The sequence below is a fragment of the Bolinopsis microptera genome, chromosome 8, assembly GCF_026151205.1.
Source record: "Bolinopsis microptera isolate Bmic1 chromosome 8, MBARI_Bmic_1.0, whole genome shotgun sequence".
Taxonomy (NCBI): Eukaryota; Metazoa; Ctenophora; class Tentaculata; order Lobata; family Bolinopsidae; genus Bolinopsis; species Bolinopsis microptera.
The window spans coordinates 2,839,087-2,857,435 of NC_087079.1; the positions used below are offsets into that span (position 1 = coordinate 2,839,087).

Consider the following 18,349-nt stretch of genomic DNA (forward strand, 5'->3'; position numbering starts at 1 on the left):
GGCGGGTCTATTTAGCAACGTCATGTTACTATTACTATAAAGTATGTATGATCAGAGCACTTTTCCATTACTTAACTACCATACCAGACTATTTACTAAATGATGGTACTCCTTTGCTTTGGTAAAATGTGGTATATATATCAAGTACGTACGTTTATTGTGTAGATAATGCAAAAATATGGGAATGTCAACCAAGCTAATTAAAACGTTCGCACGTTCTAGCGATTCACTTTTGCTTTTAATCGGACCTTATATGGACGGACGTAATTTTGGACGGATATAATTATGGACGCACAAGTTTCTTTGAACGTATATCATGGTAGCCAGACTTTAATTTGGGCGGAAATTACGTGGGCGCTGAGCTCTGATCCTGTACTCATGTCCAAGTCCAACCAAAAAAGGCTTCGAAAATAACGTATATTTCATGAATCTAGGCCAAAGTAATCTGTAGTGGATACTTTCACTGGCTGGTCTCGTACATACTACATAGTCAAATCGAGCACACAAAATAATCACTAAAATCAACAAATGAAAATAGCACCATGAGTAACAATTACCAACCAAACCATCGAGTTAGTCGTGGTATGACACACTCCACACACAGACCACACAGACAACGAATAGTACGGTGAAGAATACCGTCCACCACCCGGAAATGAGGAGTAATTATACGGTCAGTAATTGCTCTTCATTAGTAATTGCAGTCATTAACGTTGAAATAAAGCTCCTACCGCAGGCATCTTTATACGAGCTCACAATATGCTGAATATCCTGCTATAATTTTAGGGATTGTATCAGCTACTGCTTCGCGTGATGTTTTTACTTTTACCCAGCGTATGCCCATAACATGCTCATATGCTCATATGTTACACAAGTTCTTATTATAGGAGACACCTTGATCATAATTTATATACTTCTTTCTGTTAATGCTTTATAGCTTTACTGGTACACTATTGTTTAAATCTGTCTCACAGAGTCAACGAAAGGTATGAATTTGCAAAATAAATATCTCATTGACAGTAACTGATCAGAGCATGACGATATCAAAAGAACAAGCACAATATTATAAAGCAGATCTGATATCCAGGGATGAAACCTACACAGATGTATAAAAGTATAAGTATTCATAGACCTACAATATTCAAGAGAAAGAAGGAAATGTATGATAATGGGAGCATGGGTGTAGGCTCTCGTGTATCTAAAGAACTACTTAAGGTATTATACTGCTAACATATCCGTGTAGCTGCTACGCTCATTATACAACAACAATGCTTCCTTTGTTTGTTATTGTAGAAAGTAGAAGATGAGAGTAATTATCAATTAAAGGAGCAGCAAATCACCCATCTTGTAGAAATTAATTAATTAAATCACCCATTTTGCAGTAATCGATTAATTAAAGGAACAGTGAATTACCCAAGTTCTAGTCTATCAGGCGACCAATTAATAAATTTGTTGCCGGCACTCGGCAAATGGGCAGGTATATATTTTAGGAGCCGGATATGTTTAGTAAAGCATTAAAACTAAAAGTTTTGAACTTCAAATTTAAATTTATGACTACCGCAGACGAACTTTGTATCAATCAATTCACAACTGATCACTACAACCCACGAAATATTCACGAGGGGAGAGCTGTTATAATACATAACAGCCCTATTGCACAGCTCTCAGACTGCTACACACATAATATATACGAAATGATAACACATTCGAATTTGAACATGTTATACGGCAGAAAACAATAAAGGGCCGGTCTATAATTACCGTTGGGAAACAACTAGTGTAACAACAATTATATCACAATAATAACCTGTGGCGCCACTGAACGGGTTTTGTTTGTGTAATTGCAAGGTATACTACCCCATGAAAACTTTAGTTGCAACGATCTGACAATGATAATATAATCTTCCTTATAACCGATAATCGATTATAAATAGGAACATCTGTGAGACAAGAATCGCCACCCACAAATCAGTAAAATTCGCAGGGTGGCAATCAATCCTTTGTGTCCAGAACATAACCATGCGAAGGACCGAAATGTCTAAAAAGTCCCCCAAATCCACTGTCCGTTATCCTGAGTCTCGTGTTCCTGTACTCCCGTTCAGCAGCGTCCACACATCACTGCAGCAGGTCTACATCATCAGCATAGTTTTCCGGGTTCTCAATGTCTGACAGGACTGTCTTGACAGAGCTGGGAGACACGGTGGTCCTCTCGTGGATCACACTACCGGTTAACTTCCTTTTCTTCAGATCAGCTAGAGATGGTGGGAGGAACTTAGCGGAGGGAGTGGCAGCCAGGACCGCTATGTTGGCAGCGTAGAAGGAGGGAAGTTGACGTCTTGTCTCCGGAAGTTGGTGTAGAGGGTTAGCTAAGGTTGGTGCTCTGTTCTCCATGCTCCTCAGCTGCAGCCTTTGTTGCAGTTCTGACACCTCGTCGTCTCGCTCCTTCATCAGCTTCTTCATTTCGTCATCGAACGCTTTTTCCCTTCTATACCTTCCGAACAAAATAGCAAGAATCAGACCTCCGATCAGCAAGAAAGCGACCAAGACAGCGATTCCGATAATAGCGTTCATGGACATTCTAGAAGAAATAGCAGTAACAGTTAACTTCATTTCGTCATGTTTAGGAAGTAGACCTCCCGCAGCCACGTTACTAGCAGTTCCCCTGTAAATACCCCCTGTTGCCAACGTCACCTCGTTAATCACAAAGTAGCTCATGTTAGTGACTGAACCAAACTCCGCATCAAGTTCTATGAGCGCGCCATCAGTTTCGTTAATCTTGGTATATGTGACTATCGGCATTGGAACACCACTGACCCCGCAGATTATGGTGGCAGGTTTACCCTCTTGCACAATCGAGTTCAAACATTGGATTCTGGAGGAGGTTGGATAAGCCACAACTAGCTCAGCGGTGGTGTTAACAATGTACGTCTCTCCTTTCACCACGTGCGATGCTTGGCAGGTGAAGGTTCCAGAATCCTCGAACAGTCCCCCTTCCACCACCAAGTAGCCTACAGTTTCAAACATGCTCCTCTCGTACTCGATCTTAAAACCTGCATCTCGGGGGAAGACTCCCTCCACCACCTTGTTCCCACCTTTGAACCAGTCAATGTTAGGTCTAGGGGTCCCCTTTGCAGTGCAGGCGATGCTGATGGTGCTGCCCACCAGACCCCACCCCTCTTTCTCAGCTGAAATCGTCAGGGCCTGTCTCTCGTCCGCAACAAACACATTCTTAGTAAACACCTGTAGTGCGAGGAGTTGATTGGTTGGGTGAACAGTTAAATTTAGGTGCTGGATTGTGCCAAACCACGTATCAAAATACGGGGGAAAATAATTTCAATGATGAGTTTATAATTGAGTTTATAATCTTTCTTTATAACATTGAGTTTATAAAATCAAATAAGGTACAGTAAAAACCCGATTTACCGCGGAGTTTGAGGGGAAAGGAATTGGCCGTGCTAAATCGGGTTCTCATTAAATCGGGGTTTTGATTGTTCAATTTTACATTATGTATACCAAGCCACATTTAGGGAAATAAACTGGCGGCAGTAAATCGGAATTTGCGGTAAACAGTGGTACTACAGTAAAGCACCTGGTACTCAGCCTGATTGAAGCAGGAGCAGGAGTAGGTCCCACTCTCGTTATCCGACACTGATATGATCTTTACCTCTCCTGTGTTTTTACCGTTCACTGTGCTGGACACTTGAGTTTTCGTCGAGTTTACGAGTAGCTGTCCGTTCCTGAACCACTGGGTACCTATTGGAGTCTTTTTTAAATATCATTAACTCGTAGTTGCTTCAATTGAATGTTTGGCGAACAATTTGTTTGAAGTTTGAACCGGAATACTGTGCTCACAGATCATAACGCAACACAATATTTTGATAAAAGTTTAAGCTGAATGTTAGAAAACAATAGTTTGAACGGCGAAAAGGAAAGTGAACGGTATAATAATAAAAGGAAAAAGAACCGAAAAGTTCAATGGTACCTGGTGTACTGGTGTCGAACATAATCCAGTCCGGTCGGGAACCGTCACACCCACAATTAAGATCCAAATCCTCTCCTGACAAAAATACAGTCAGTAAACTTCAAACCATCAGGGACGAAAAATGTCCTCTTTTTAAAAAGAGACGTCAAAAATGCTAAATTCATAGTATATAGGTTCTATTCCAAATTTCTAGAATCGTTCGTAATAAGGTTGAAATACCAAAAAAGCACACATCAATGAACATTAACCTTGTACAGTCGCCGAGTCGTAAACATCACCAGTGGCCACAATCCCCTCGATGACCTCCAGGTTCACGTTGTTGGATCCCTGAACCACCCCTGATATCTTGAAGAATACCAAATAGGTCCCTTTGTCCCCTTTGTCCAGGTTACTTATCACTAAGGATCTTCCGTAGTCTTCTTTTCTTATTCTGGGTAATCAAGATGGTGTTGTGAGAATTGGTTGCTTTGATTGGTCGGGCGTTATCTTTAAATTGTTGACCAATAATATCAATTTCAATTTGATGAAAAATGTTCAATGGTCAAGAGCATATAATTCCATTCATTTACTTCGAATCGAATTAAAAGATTTTATTTATTTATTATTTCAACGGCTGGCATCTGCCGATAACAGTTTTTAAAACAATTGTGATCGTTATAATTGATACATATTGATTAATTTCGCGTCCTTTAAGGAATTGATTTCCGATCATTAAAGTCCAAGTACTGATTTTTTTCTGAGGGTCGTAAGTGATCGGCGAAAAAGGGTCATAAAACGTGAGGCAAGATTTTATTGCAATTTTACCCCAGGACCTCAAGCTTTAAGTTATGTGTTTATAAAAACTAAGACCCTATCAATAATATGGTGAAGTGAAAAGCTGTCCGTGGTTATACCAGTATTACTTTTAAAGTAATACGGGTATAGGCCACTATGACGGAAGTCACGAAGACGTAGGACATTTATGAGTTGTAAATTTAGAATGTGGTGATTTTAATAAAACACGAATATTTCAAACGAATAAAGATCGGATATCGATTCGTTAGATGACGCAAAATCGAATATCAATCAATTGTGATCAAATTTGGGAGTCAATTGTGAGTACAACTTAGTTGTGACCTTCTGTTGCGGAAACTTGATAGGCCTCTGCTTTTCAACTTTCATCCAACTCTGAAAACATGGTACACAAAGTGGACAACTGGTTACAAACCACACTATAACCGTACCTGTCGTTATCTACGAGAGCTTCACCGTTCAGCTCCCACGAGTAGTCAGCTGAAGGCTTGCTAGCCACTCCTGCGTAGAGTGTTATTGTGGATCCCTCGTTTCCTTGTACCTGCACGGACATTTGCCATCAGTCATCATCTCATTGTTTAGTATTTGACTGCGTGCTGCAGTTTGGATTTGAATAGATGGTACAGCAGAATGCTTTTGATTTCTTTGGAGTTGTTGATTAGCCCTAGTCAGAGATTCAATTATATTGAAGAGAGAATAACTAAAATTGCTTTTTCTTCTGCAAATTTCACAACATAGCTTTGTGACATCAAATACTACTAGTATTGTACTTTCTGAAACTAATCCTGTTTTGTAAATCTGTGTCAAACTGAACCACCCTTTTGACTGTGACCATCTAAAATCTACATATTATATTTTAATGTCCGTTCACACCATGTCCGGTCAAATAACGTCCGATAAGGTATCAATATTGAAACATGGCATATGACTACAAATGCTTCTGAGTGTAGGAATGTAATTTTTCTTACCTTGTAGTTACCCACAACCTCTTGGGGTGGCCAATCTCCTTTCGTCTCAGCAGTAGGCTTAATCTCGATAGTAGCAAAGTTTGACACTTTTGGTTCGTCAGATCCAGGATTGGAGACCTGGCAGTGGTACTTGCCAGAGTCGGCCACGTTTAGATCGTAGATTACTAAGTTAGCAGCTTGTCCGATTTCATTCCTGGGTAAGTTTGGGGTTTGCTTTATAGCATTATTTTTTACATAGTATGTATTAATATTAGCATTGAGCTCCAAATAATTTCAGCTGCTACTCCTTGATAACCCAAAATACTATCAATACCAAGTTACATACTGACCTTTTCAAAATAACTGTCGTGTCCTCTTCAGTTGGGAATGCCTTCTCGTGTTTGAACCACTGTACCGTCGGGTAAGGGAAACTATCAGGCACCTGAAAAGTTTTTCATTTGCTTACTTGAGGGAAGTTATGGAACATTTTAAGGTTTGCATTTGTTAAATCTAAAATCGCTACCATGTGTTCAAATCCAATGTATAACCAAACTTATGCCGAGCGATGGCTCATTTTTAATGATGTACACCTTACACTTTCATTGTTTTAACCTTGCACTGAAGTTCCACAGACAGTGCCATGTCAGTGTATATTTTGTCCACCGGTCCACCGTCCTCCGCGAAGTCTTTCAGGTATGCCGCTGTCAGGTAAGCTCCACGACTAGTCGTTTGGAAGGAACCAGACCTCACCACGCAGACGTAAAACCAAGACTCCTGTCATGGGAATCTTCATTACAGGTTAAGTTCGGGAAACGGGAAACTACATGCTTATAAATTATCAGGTTTCTCCCCAGAATAGCTCCCCCTTCGTGATGAAGTATTTCAAAATATTAGAGCAGAAACCTTAGCTTTCTGAGCCTGCTATAAAGAATCCAGTGATACCTTACTAATATTAAATTCTTGTCATAGACCGGTTTACTTTATCATCGTGCTTTTGTTGACCGCGTAAATATATTGTTATATATAGTAGTGCTGAAAGTATTATAACTCAATAGTTAGTTACAGTATTAGTTAAATGTTTCGTTGAAAGGGGCGAAGCTTAGTATTAGTAATTTTGCGCCCCATTTAAAGTTAAATTATTGCAGAGCGAGGGTCTTCGATTAGGAGTGATGACTTATAACAGCCCCTCGCTGTTCCTTTTCACACTTCGTACTTCGTAGTAATTAAGTAATTAACAATTACTTAATAACTGACTAATTAAACACTCACCTGGGCATCATACTCCACATAAACACCCTCAGAACCAGTAGAGTCTGTGTCAAGATGCTCAAAAACAGGGTTCAGGGAGTCTAGCGTCTTTATCCGCCTCCAGGAGTATGTGATACTCAGATCCGAACTGGTTGTAGCTTCGCAAGTAAAGTCAAACCTGCTCCCTGGAATAGTTAGTCTTATTGATCATGTCTAAACTATCTTTACGAATAAAATCAAGAAGCTGGTTCCCTGTTTTGGTATCAAATTAAGTTTATCCGGATATATTTGATAAATATAAACAAAAGTCCCCGCAATCTCTTATAATCGTTAAAGCCAAAATGAAATTGTACGGACCTATAGAAACAGTGCCTCCCTCAGGGTGCCTTGTTATCTTGAGTGAGGGAATGTCAGTGAACTCACACTGCACTGAACCCACAAGTACAGCCACCAATAACACTAGCTCGTACCTGTAAAACCCGGGCTTATATTATGATACTAAAAATGTGCAGGTCTGATTACACAAATTCTAGTTTGAAGAGTCTGTTTTAGCAGTTTGTAGACCGTTTGCACTACAGCCTACTGAAGTTTTTGAAAGTTTCAGGATGGAACTCTTCGTTGTAAAAGCTTCGAAGTACGTAATGAAGAAAATTTAAGATTCTCGAAAGTTCAAGAAATCATGTTATCTTCAGGCGTAAAATTCCCGAAGTGACAGAGTAACATGTGAATTGTGAACGTTTCTAACTAAGTCTCTGGTATAGTCAGGCTTTCTGTACTAAACTAGACCGCAGATCACGCCCATACCGTGATATATCACAACGATCAGTACACATATTCTATCTGTAAAGTAGTTACCTTGACATAGCGTAACGATCAACAATTGCAAATGTGCTTCTCTAACAAGCATATCTGAGTTGCAGAGCAATATGGTCACGTGGTCATAACACGTGTCTTTCTCATGCAAGCAATCTACATACTGCAGAGATATTTAACGACGATTCATACACTGTTTTCCTTAATATTTTAAGATCTGCCCAATATAATATCATAACTTATAAAAACTGAGGATTCATACTCAGTTTTCCTCAGATCGTAGCATTTTAAGATCTGCCCAATATCATAACACGCTTGGCCGTATAATTATAAACGTCCATGACCATAATTCGCTCAAACCTTATCTTGCGACTAACCAAAATGTAATCTTCATAAATTAAAGGTTTATATACTTATATACAGGATATATCCAAGTCGTATTACGGTTTTATGTTACCGGCAGAGTTTATGCAAAAAATTCACATAAAATTCTAATATTTCTATATCATGATAAATATAAAATAACATTTGTATCTAATCGTTTGTATTTTTCAATTCTTTTTCTCCAAATCTATCCTTATTCTCCGAGATCTTCGAAACCTTAAAAATGATAAACGATAACTATTAGGACTGTAAACCTTTTACCGGTGGCTAAAATTATGATCTTTACTGACTATTATCTTTTTATAAAGTTATAAGTATGTATATATATTACATATTATATATTATTATATGTTGGAGAAAGTTTAAACTGCTTTCTTTGATCCTTGCTGTGGTTATTGAAGCGCTTCAATGATCATTATAATGGGTTAAAAATACCAATATCAAAAATAACGATATTTGACTAATTTATGGGCCAAAATCGATCAAATTAGGTGCGTATGCACTCCGTTATTTTTTGTCCAATCTTGATGACATTTCATATACGAGTTCAGGGGACTATTAGCTACAAGTAGAGCACCTTAAATCTGGGTATTACGCATGTTCAGGGTATTTGGCTAAATTAGGCCTAATTTGGACCAAATATGGGCGTGGCTGCCCCGCGGGCACCGTTTGGCGGTTGGGGTCCGGGACCCCCTCAAAAGTTCGGTCACCGGCGCGGTTCTAGTTTGTTGGTCAACTGCTATCTCGAAACCAAGTTTCGCAAAAAAAATCCACCCCCCCCCCCCCCCCCCCCCCCCCCCCCCCCTTAACTTGGGTACAATTATTAGACTGGAATCTGATTTACGTTTAGGTTTTATTCTCTCCTAATCAGTGCACAGGAGTGGCTTCCTGGGGTTTCACCTCAGACTCCAGCTCTGGGACTAATCACATAGAATATAAATAAAGCACGGAGTGATAGAATTATCCTTGAAATGGGGCTTCTGGTGGAGCACTGTGTGTCGTGTATGTGCCATTGTCCAGGTTCAATGGCTTCACATGTTATGAAGTATAAACTATGTACCAAAGTAAAAATGGTTTTAAAAATACATCTTACTATATATATTATATAAAGCGAGACGATAGTTTTCCGTGCCATTTTACTGACACCACGGCATCAACTTTAACGCGACTTTCCGCAAAAACCGTAAAAGATATACAACAGCGATCGCGTCTGTATTCTGTATCTGTAACTAAACAAAGTTATATAATAATAGTTAATAGTACTATGTACAGTATGCACTGAAGGGGTATCCTAGGAAGTTTCTTGCACTTTTATCAGGTATACCCTTCCTCATTTAACTGGGGTTCGAAAACTGGACCTTCTGCGCAGAAGGCAGATGCTCTAACCACTTACCACTAGGCCACCTAACCCCTAAGGCTATAGCTATTATAGCTATTTTTTTGTTAAATTACTACCAAATCCAAATATAGCCAAATTGGTAAGATTTGTTTAAAAGCTGAAGCGTTTGAAGGGGGTCTAGCCTTTGCATATTTTTGTCCATTTAATTATAAGACCCAAGTTAAGTGTAGGAAGTTGATGATATACTTCTCTGTAAAGCCAAAGGAGTATAATTTTGCTTGAAACATGGTTGAATATTATCTGTTGCAATAGTAGGGCAACAGTTTTTAGATTACAGCTGAGGTTATATGGAAATGCCGACAAGAATTTTGTCATGACTAAAACTGACGCTCAGAATTCCAACAGAGGTTAACTTTAAGGCAGTTAAAACTCGGCATTTAGTTTCGGTGGCACTTTAAAGTTTTTACGCAGCCGTTTTAATTGTAAAGATTTTCTTGGTTGATTTGATATTTTCAAGGTAAAACACAGCAAACTAAATTAAGATATCGTGATAGAAAACGGAACGTCAATATTGTGCTTGAACCCAAAACTCATTTTATCAATTTAAATTTTGTATTCATGAATACCAGATGTTTCCAACCTTTTAAGGATATTACTTATAACATGGGGATAACGGTTCTAAAGATCAAAACCCTGCAGAGTCACTTTATGTTACATGATCTTAATAGTATCCATTCAAAATAACTGTAAGTAAGCTCTAAACTTGCAAGTATTTTCAATTTTGACCTCTCGTTAATATTTGTCGTTTTCCCATGTGTTAGGCCATTCCTCCATGCTTCCCGTAAATAATTTGTAGTATTTAACATTCCAATGATTCTCAAATACCTTCTTCATCTGCCACTCTCTACCGTATCTCAGCTTTTCGTAAGCATCGTCGATAACAGTTGTATCATCATTGTTAATGTGCAAATTTAAAACATGGAATTTAGGACACCAGACAACTTTCTTGCTAGCAGCTTTCAATCTCAAGAAAATATCCTGATGTTCGTGTACTTTTAGCTCCTTGCTCCAACCACCAACTTCAAGAATATCTTTAGTCTTTGCCATGAAACTGTTACTGGTCAGATCGCATCGCAAACAATCTGGAAAGAAAGGCAAGCTCTGGTTAGCAATCCTGCAGGATCTCCAATAATGGTTAAGAGTTGGTTTTGATTCGTCACAACCAAATTCCATAAACCCAGGCCAGTCCATCGAGTCGGTTCTCCCACCCACTAAAGATAAGTCAGTTGTATCGAGTAGTTCTACGATTTTAGCGGCGTCCCACGATTCTGTGACCACATTGTCGTCGTCCATGTTTACAAAGTATTTTGTCGTTACCATGTTAACTCCTATCATTCTGCCTTCACTAATTCCAAGATCCCTACTTTCATTTATAACGTAATTTATATTTGGGAATCGGGAAATTTTGGCCACGATATCCGAGGGATGCGGGTTGGGGCCATCATCGATCACTATCATCGGAAGATCCTGATTGAGTACTGTTTTTATTGATTCTGCAAGTCTGATAACCAGGAGAGGTCTCCGTGCTGTCTTCACCACCACAGTTACACATTCAGATAATATTTTGCATCTTTCAACTTGTATCTCAGGTAAGAGCTTAGCCATTGGTGGTCGGTTATTGGATGGTGAATCACAAGACTTATCTCCAGACGGCATTAAAAGCGCTGCTCTGTCACGTAGAAATGCACTTTCCTCAAGGAGATCAATCTGCGATGCATCTTTTTTACATTTTTTAGTCAGAACTATTTTCTTTCCCAACCATATGCCTCCACCTCCTTCGGGAGCAATGCAGAGTACTCCACGACCATCTGCTTGATCATCCCTGTAGATGAGTGTACCTTTTTCTAAGTTCAAACTGATTGCTTGTGTACAATCTAGCAGTGTCAGACTGTCACCAGAGGTAGAGTTGTTGAATCCCGCCAAACCGACACAAAGTGAAAATTCTACAGATCTCAGAAATCCGTTGATGTGGTAGAAAGCTTGTTGTTTAACCGGATTACAAAAAGACAGTGTAAGTCTCTTTAATTTGGAAATGCCAACACACAAGCCTTTGTCGGGAAATTGGAGACGATATTTCAATTTGTGAGAAAAGCTTGCTGATTGCTTTACTTTGTCGCTCGGTGAGACAGTTTTAGAAGTAGTGGCAGTAGTATTAGCTATATTATCGGTTTGGGAAGTGGTAGTGGTAGTTATAGTAATCGCTTTAAACTCATGTTGCTTCCTAATAACAGCCGCTGCCGAATTGTTTGAAACTTCCTTCAAGGCATTCTCTATGACACCTGCGCTACTGTTAGATCCTTCACTTCCTCCCAATGAACGCAACTGATGGGATTGTAGTTCCGACACTGCTTGCACAGAGTCCACATCAGTTGATAAGGACACGTGTGCTCCTTTGTCACGTTGGATAAGACTTTGGCAAAATAAAAATACGAGAAAAGACAAATAGGTTACGATAAGTATGTATCCAAGTTTTGAACTAAGATTATGGCATCCACGTTCCATATTAGCAACGTCAAATATCACAATCACTGAAAACACAATTTCGTAATGGTTAATGCTATGTAATTTTATTGTTCAAATAAGTGCACCACCTCCGGTGGGGACGGTATAATAAATAATGTACACATAATAATTAATAAATAATACCACATGGAATTGGAGAACAAGCATGTCATCGACAGTGAGTCCCTACTGATATCATGAGAATAACTCTACCATTAATCACGGTCAACAATTTTCTGGATATTCTCTGATGGTTAAAGATCAAACAGCAGATGAGATGTGATCGCTAAATTAAAGTTTAAGTAATATATCAATTTAGTTATGTACTATGATGTCGGTCCGTTAGTAGTGGGCACAGAATTCCATCGTCCATCAGTCAATTTCTGCATTTACCATTAAACTGCTTTCTTTGATCCTTGCTGTGGTTATTGAAGCGCTTCAATGATCATTATAATGGGTTAAAAATACCAATATCAAAAATAACGATATTTGACTAATTTATGGGCCAAAATCGATCAAATTAGGTGCGTATGCCCAAATATGGGCATATAGTTTTTAGCTGATAACTCCGTTATTTTTTGTCCAATCTTGATGACATTTCATATACGAGTTCAGGGGACTACTAGCTACAAGTAGAGCACCTTAAATCTGGGTTTTACGCATGTTCAGGGTATTTGGCTAAATTAGGCCTAATTTGGACCAAATATGGGCGTGGCTGCCCCGCGGGCACCGTTTGGCGGTTGGGGTCCGGGACCCCCTCAAAAGTTCGGTCACCGGCGCGGTTCTAGTTTGTTGGTCAACTGCTATCTCGAAACCAAGTTTCGCAAAAAAAATCCACCCCCCCCCCCCCCCCCCCCCCCCCCTTAACTTGGGTACAATTATTAGACTGGAATCTGATTTACGTTTAGGTTTTATTCTCTCCTAATCAGTGTACAGGAGTGGCTTCCTGGGGTTACACCTCAGACTCCAGCTCTGGGACTAATCACATAGAATCTTACTATATATAAAGCGAGACGATATATATATAGCACGGAAACAATGAAACTGGTCACACATCTAACCAACAAACTCGGAGACTCGGTGATTAAATTGGAGCTCCTCGCAAACAATCTCCCCCTGAGTAACTCCGCCCGAGAAAGAAAAAACGACCTTGTTGCATTCTGCAAAAGCCAACACGGGTGTCATGTAACAACTCGACTCGTTTTTGACCGTCTAGACGAGAAACTACATGGGAACTTACTCTATGACAATACTATCCAGTCACAGAACACCGAATCTCCCGTAAATGAGCCAAATTCCGATAATCTTGCTGACCACACAACGCCAGATGGACACCCGGCCAGCAGCCCGGATACTAAACCCCACTCCACACCATCCCAGATGCAATCTTTTACTGAGAGCTCGAAAAGTAAAAAGTTGAAGAGCAAAAAGAAGAAAAAGCGGGATAAAGACTCTACTGGTTCAGGCGATGCTAGGATCCCTCTACAAATTGATGAGCAAATCACTCATGATAACAATGATGAAAACAGACAAAACCTGGGTGCTAACCCCGAGGACCACCTGACACAGTCCAGTTGCAATAACTGCTCAGAGCTGAAACGGTCCATGTCGGTGCTTCAGGATAGCTTGCTTGAACTCAAAGATGAGATGCTACAACAAAAAGCAATCTCTGACCTCATTATATCATCGCCAACCACATCGGATAAAAGCATGTCAATTGCCATTAAAAACAAATTAGGCCCAATTGACACCAAACTGAATGGAATTAGGGATGATCTTGAGAAACTTCGAGCAGCAGTAGATGAGCAGAACATGATATTAGAGAAATTGACCAACTCCAAAGCCCAGTTGTCAGATAAACTAAACACTATGCAAAGTTTCACTCTTAAAGATATGAAAAAAACCAATTCTGCAAACAAAATGAGAATCGAGACCCTTGAAATTGGCCATGAAAACTTAACAAAAGCCACAAAGGCAATTGCCAAGTCTACTCTCAACCAAACACACGAGTCAATTTTAGAATTGAAACATGAGCTTCGCCCTACCGTCGAGGCGAATGAAACCACAAGTGCCTCAAATAGGACGAGGATAGAGGTTCTCGAGTTAAATGTAGAGGAGACATTACAAGCACTGAGTAGCAGCAACCAATCCTTAGCTGACATCAAAGTAACTGCCCATAGTCCTCCTACAACCAACTCCAGGCCAACACTCAGCCATGGCAAACCGAGTACGCTTTGTGACAGCCCAACTAATGCCACAGTGGGTACGCCTCAGACAACAGCCCTGTTATGGTCAGAGGTTGCTAAAAAAGACGACAACAAAAGATTCACCGTAGCAAACAAGCATAACACCAAGAATCACCGTGAACAGGACAGACTTGGTAACAATGGCCATCGCAACCATGTACTGCTGCGGGAGAACAACAGCAATACAAGCTCCTCCATCAATGACAGGAAAAGCTACAGGCGACACACGGTACTCCTGATCCACGATGAGAACTTTGATGAGTTCGATCCAAGACGCTTTAACAGTCAGTTCAATGTTCACTGCTTTAAAGCAACTATACTAGCTACTCTGACTTGGGAAAGAACTCAAAACAACTTAACAAAACCTTAAAGCGACTCAAACCAGAGTGCATATATATCCATATATATATCCACACGGGGATTAATGACTTTCTCTACAAGAAAACGGGTCTTGTAGGCCACAGCTTAACACCACAGCAGCACAGATATGCTTCTCAGCGCTGATACCCTCCTCTAATGACTCTTATATCAATGACAGGTTACGTATCATCAACGAGGAGATCAGAAACCATATAACTTGGCTCCACAACCACAAGCCGGAAGTCAAAGATAGGATCTTCACCTTCACAAATGAGAAGATTGGCGACCAAAGCACTTATTCGCCCAGCACAGGCTTCAAACTCAGTCAGAGAGGCCAAAACATGCTTTGGCTTCGCCTCAGGGAAGGTCTGAGGAAGACATTACGCCTCCCCCGATTAAGTTACCACGAGGGCAACAAAGCAAGACGCAGCACTAACAGGTATAGCGATGACTAAATCTACATCAAAGAGGTCCCGGCACTCCCTTAGGTTCCTGTGTTGGAACATCAACCACTCTCGGGACAAAACTGAAGGACCTAAAGTCGACATACCCGAAATCCAAGATCTCTTCAAAAGCCACGATATCTTTGCACTGCAAGAAACTAAAGGGGAGATTAACTTTAGTAACTACTGCTGCTTTAACTCAAATCGAAAGGGGTCAAATTCTGGTGGTGTCTGTATTGGAGTCCATAAAAGCCTACAAGCCGGTGTAACTCATGTCCAGATGAACGCCTCGGAGGACATCGTTGTAGTTAAGCTGAAAGCCAACTATTTTGATCTTGAGAGGAACACCTATTTAGTTAATGTATACGACTCTCCAACCAATGGTTCTTTCAAGAAGCGGAGAAGAGATATAGAAACTGAAGTCAGCAACTCAACTCTAGAACACCTCCAAGAATTCCTGGCAGATATACCGCTCAGCGAGGATGTCATTCTTCTCGGTGACTTTAACGCTAAAACTGGCACAATGGATGACATGATGTCTGACAATAGACACCTGAAAGACTACGAACTTAACGCCCATTACTGCAAACAGCTGACGAAACGCAACAACTCGGACCTTAAGCTGAACACAAACGGGCGACCCTTCATCGAACTCCTGCAAACAACTGGTCTAGTCATTCTCAATGGTAGGACCCTGGGTGACATTTTTGGTGCACCCACTTGTATTCAACGCCACGGTGTTAGCACTGTTGACTATATCTGCGTATCCACGAGTCTCCACGATAAAATTCGCCAACTCAAAATCGAGAGCATATCCCAGTACTCCGATCACAGGCCACTCTCTATGACTATCTCTACCAATCATCTGAAGAGGATCTCTACCAGTAATGACACTAAAGACATCCTGGATGCACCCAAATCCTTCAAATGGAACAGATCAGAGAATCTCTCTGCCGACTCAGCAACCCAGTTTCGCTCGGCACAGAATGATCAAACATTTAAGGACAAAATAGAACACCTCCTTAACCAACCAGCGAACACAGCAGACGAAGCAACACGGCTCAATAGAGATTTGGTCGCAACATACCACAACCTTGCGAATTCGGTTACTACAACCAAACGTGGAAAAGTGCGGCTAGTATAGAGCTGACAGGAATGCAAATCGCAACCCACACAGCAATTTCCTTCGCAATCAGCACTTTCTCAAAAAAAAGGAGTACCGGGCTATTAAGAGCACGAAAAAGGGGAAATATCTGTTCGAGATGAATCAAAAGATAAACGAAAGTGGTAATGTTAACTGGGCGGCGCTCAAGCAACTGTCCGAACAACACAAAGATGAAGAGCCATTTGACATTTATGATCTTCTCCTCTTTCATAAATTTTTTAACGACCTTTACAACCGTAAGTGTAGTAAGAATCACCACACAGATGATGACGTCGTCTCTACTCCCACAACCGACGAGCTGCAGAACACTAAAAACCTAGTCGACAGTTTGAATCGAGACTTCACCTTACAGGAGACAAAAGATGCGATCAAGAAACTGAAGAACAACAAGAGTGTGTCCGATGACCTGATATCAAACGAGATGCTGAAAAACTCCAACGAGCAACTCCAACTTGTTCTAGTTAAGCTTTTTAATGCCTGTCTTCAGTGCGGAACCTACCCTTGGAACAACTCTATCACCACTCCACTCCATAAAAAGGGTGACCGTCAGAACCCCGATAACTATCGGGCCATTACCATTGGCAGCTGTCTTGGCAAGCTATTTTCGAACTTGCTCCTTAAACGGCTGATAGAATTTAGGGAAATAGCTTGTCCCGACCGACCGTATCAACTGGGATTCAGGAGTGGGACACAATGTAATGACCACTTGCTCACCCTGAACACTGTCATAGAGAAATATGTCAAAAAAGAGAAGAAGCGACTATTTGCCTGCTTCGTCGATTATCGGAAGGCGTTTGACAGTGTATGCAGGGATGCACTTTTGTTCAAACTGGGCAACATGGGTCTCTCAGGCAATTTCTTCACTTGCATCAGCCACATGTATAACAACTCGTCAACCCGAGTTAAGCTGATCCAAAAGCTCTCCGCTACTATCGACGTTACCATCGGCACAGAACAAGGGCACCCGATGTCCCCTGAGCTCTTCAAAGTTTATATCCACGAGCTTTCCATCAGACTGGAACAAATCGAAGAGTTGAATGTCCCAATTTTAAACGGCATCAAAGTAAGCCACCTCCTATGGGCTGACGACTTAGTCCTCCTAGCACTTGACGCGTTCAGCCTACAATCGCTGCTGAATTGCTTGCACGACTATGCAGAAAAATGGGAGTTATCAGTGAACATCGACAAAACCAGTGTGATGGTCTTCAATACAAGCTCACGAACACTTAAATGTTCTTATGGCTTTAAACTAGGAAGCCTGGACATTATACCAGTAAAAAGATACTGCTATCTCGGAATCCAATTCTCTCTGAATGGATCGTTTAAGCAAGCTATCGACGAACTTAGGAAGAAAGCTCTACGCTCATTCTTCTCAATGAGGCGAATTATCAACACGAAAGCGCTCACTACCAGCACGATGCTTAAACTCATCGATAGTCTAGTAAAGCCTGTAGCGACCTATGCATGTCCCGTCTGGCTCTCATCAACAAACATCGTAAAGGCTATCCTGTCGAAAAAAGAAGAAGTGAGCCTGCCTAAATCTGCAGCTAAAGATCCGCTCGAAACAACTCATCTGAAGATTCTCAAATGGATACTAGGCGTTCACAAGAAAGCTAATAACAACTTCTGCTATGGTGACACTGGTAGAACCCCCTGGACAGTTACCGTCATTCCCCAATGTTTAGCTTACTTCCATCGGGCATCCCTGGCGGTAGAAGGTAACGTGAACACTCTTTTGCACCACACCTTTCAAGAGCAAAAGCTACTGAATCTAACCTGGTATGATGCGTGGTCAACTATTGCCAAGATGAGTACAGTCTCCAAGCCGCAGTTATCACCCACCCTAGACGCTTGTGAGTACATACATGAGACATTTGTTGACCATTGGAAGAGAGATCTCCTCAACCAGCCCAAAATGTCTTTCTACACAGCGGTTAAATTCGAGTTTGGCGAAGAACCCTATTTACAGCTCCCCTGCCGGCTTAAAAGGGTCAATATTGCTAAACTCCGATCTAGCAGTCACGATCTTAGGATAGAAAAAGGTCGCTACACCAAAGATCAACTCAAC

The 18,349-nt window shown here is 40.8% G+C and overlaps 2 protein-coding genes across 4 annotated transcripts in view; one reads left to right on the forward strand and one right to left on the reverse strand.

Moving 5' to 3' along the window:
- Positions 1–1,031: 1,031 nt before the first annotated feature.
- Positions 1,032–7,856, reverse strand: LOC134819165 (hemicentin-1-like). The gene is made up of 11 exons (XM_063828949.1): positions 7,825–7,856; positions 7,327–7,439; positions 6,991–7,154; positions 6,334–6,495; positions 6,072–6,163; positions 5,743–5,935; positions 5,206–5,315; positions 4,231–4,412; positions 3,983–4,057; positions 3,590–3,753; positions 1,032–3,240 (listed from the first exon to the last, which is right to left on the reverse strand). The coding sequence occupies exons 1-11, from the start codon at positions 7,830–7,832 to the stop codon at positions 2,116–2,118; spliced, it is 2,388 nt and encodes a 795-aa protein (XP_063685019.1). The 5' UTR covers positions 7,833–7,856; the 3' UTR covers positions 1,032–2,115.
- A 2,498-nt stretch (positions 7,857–10,354) lies between these two features.
- Positions 10,355–18,349, forward strand: part of LOC134819166 (uncharacterized) — a 93,306-nt gene continuing 85,311 nt past the window's right edge. For all 3 annotated transcript variants that reach the window (XM_063828951.1, XM_063828950.1, XM_063828952.1), the window contains exon 1: positions 10,355–10,360. The gene's annotated coding sequence lies outside the window, so the exon portion shown is untranslated. The remainder of the gene's footprint in view (positions 10,361–18,349) is intronic.

Coding starts and splice junctions, on each gene's coding strand:
- LOC134819165 (XM_063828949.1), bottom strand. Junction 4,058..4,230: donor CGACTCGGCGACTGTACAAG/GTTAATGTTCAT, acceptor TATTTTTGTCAG/GAGAGGATTTGGATCTTAAT. Junction 3,241..3,589: donor TCAATCAGGCTGAGTACCAG/GTGCTTTACTGT, acceptor CTCGCACTACAG/GTGTTTACTAAGAATGTGTT.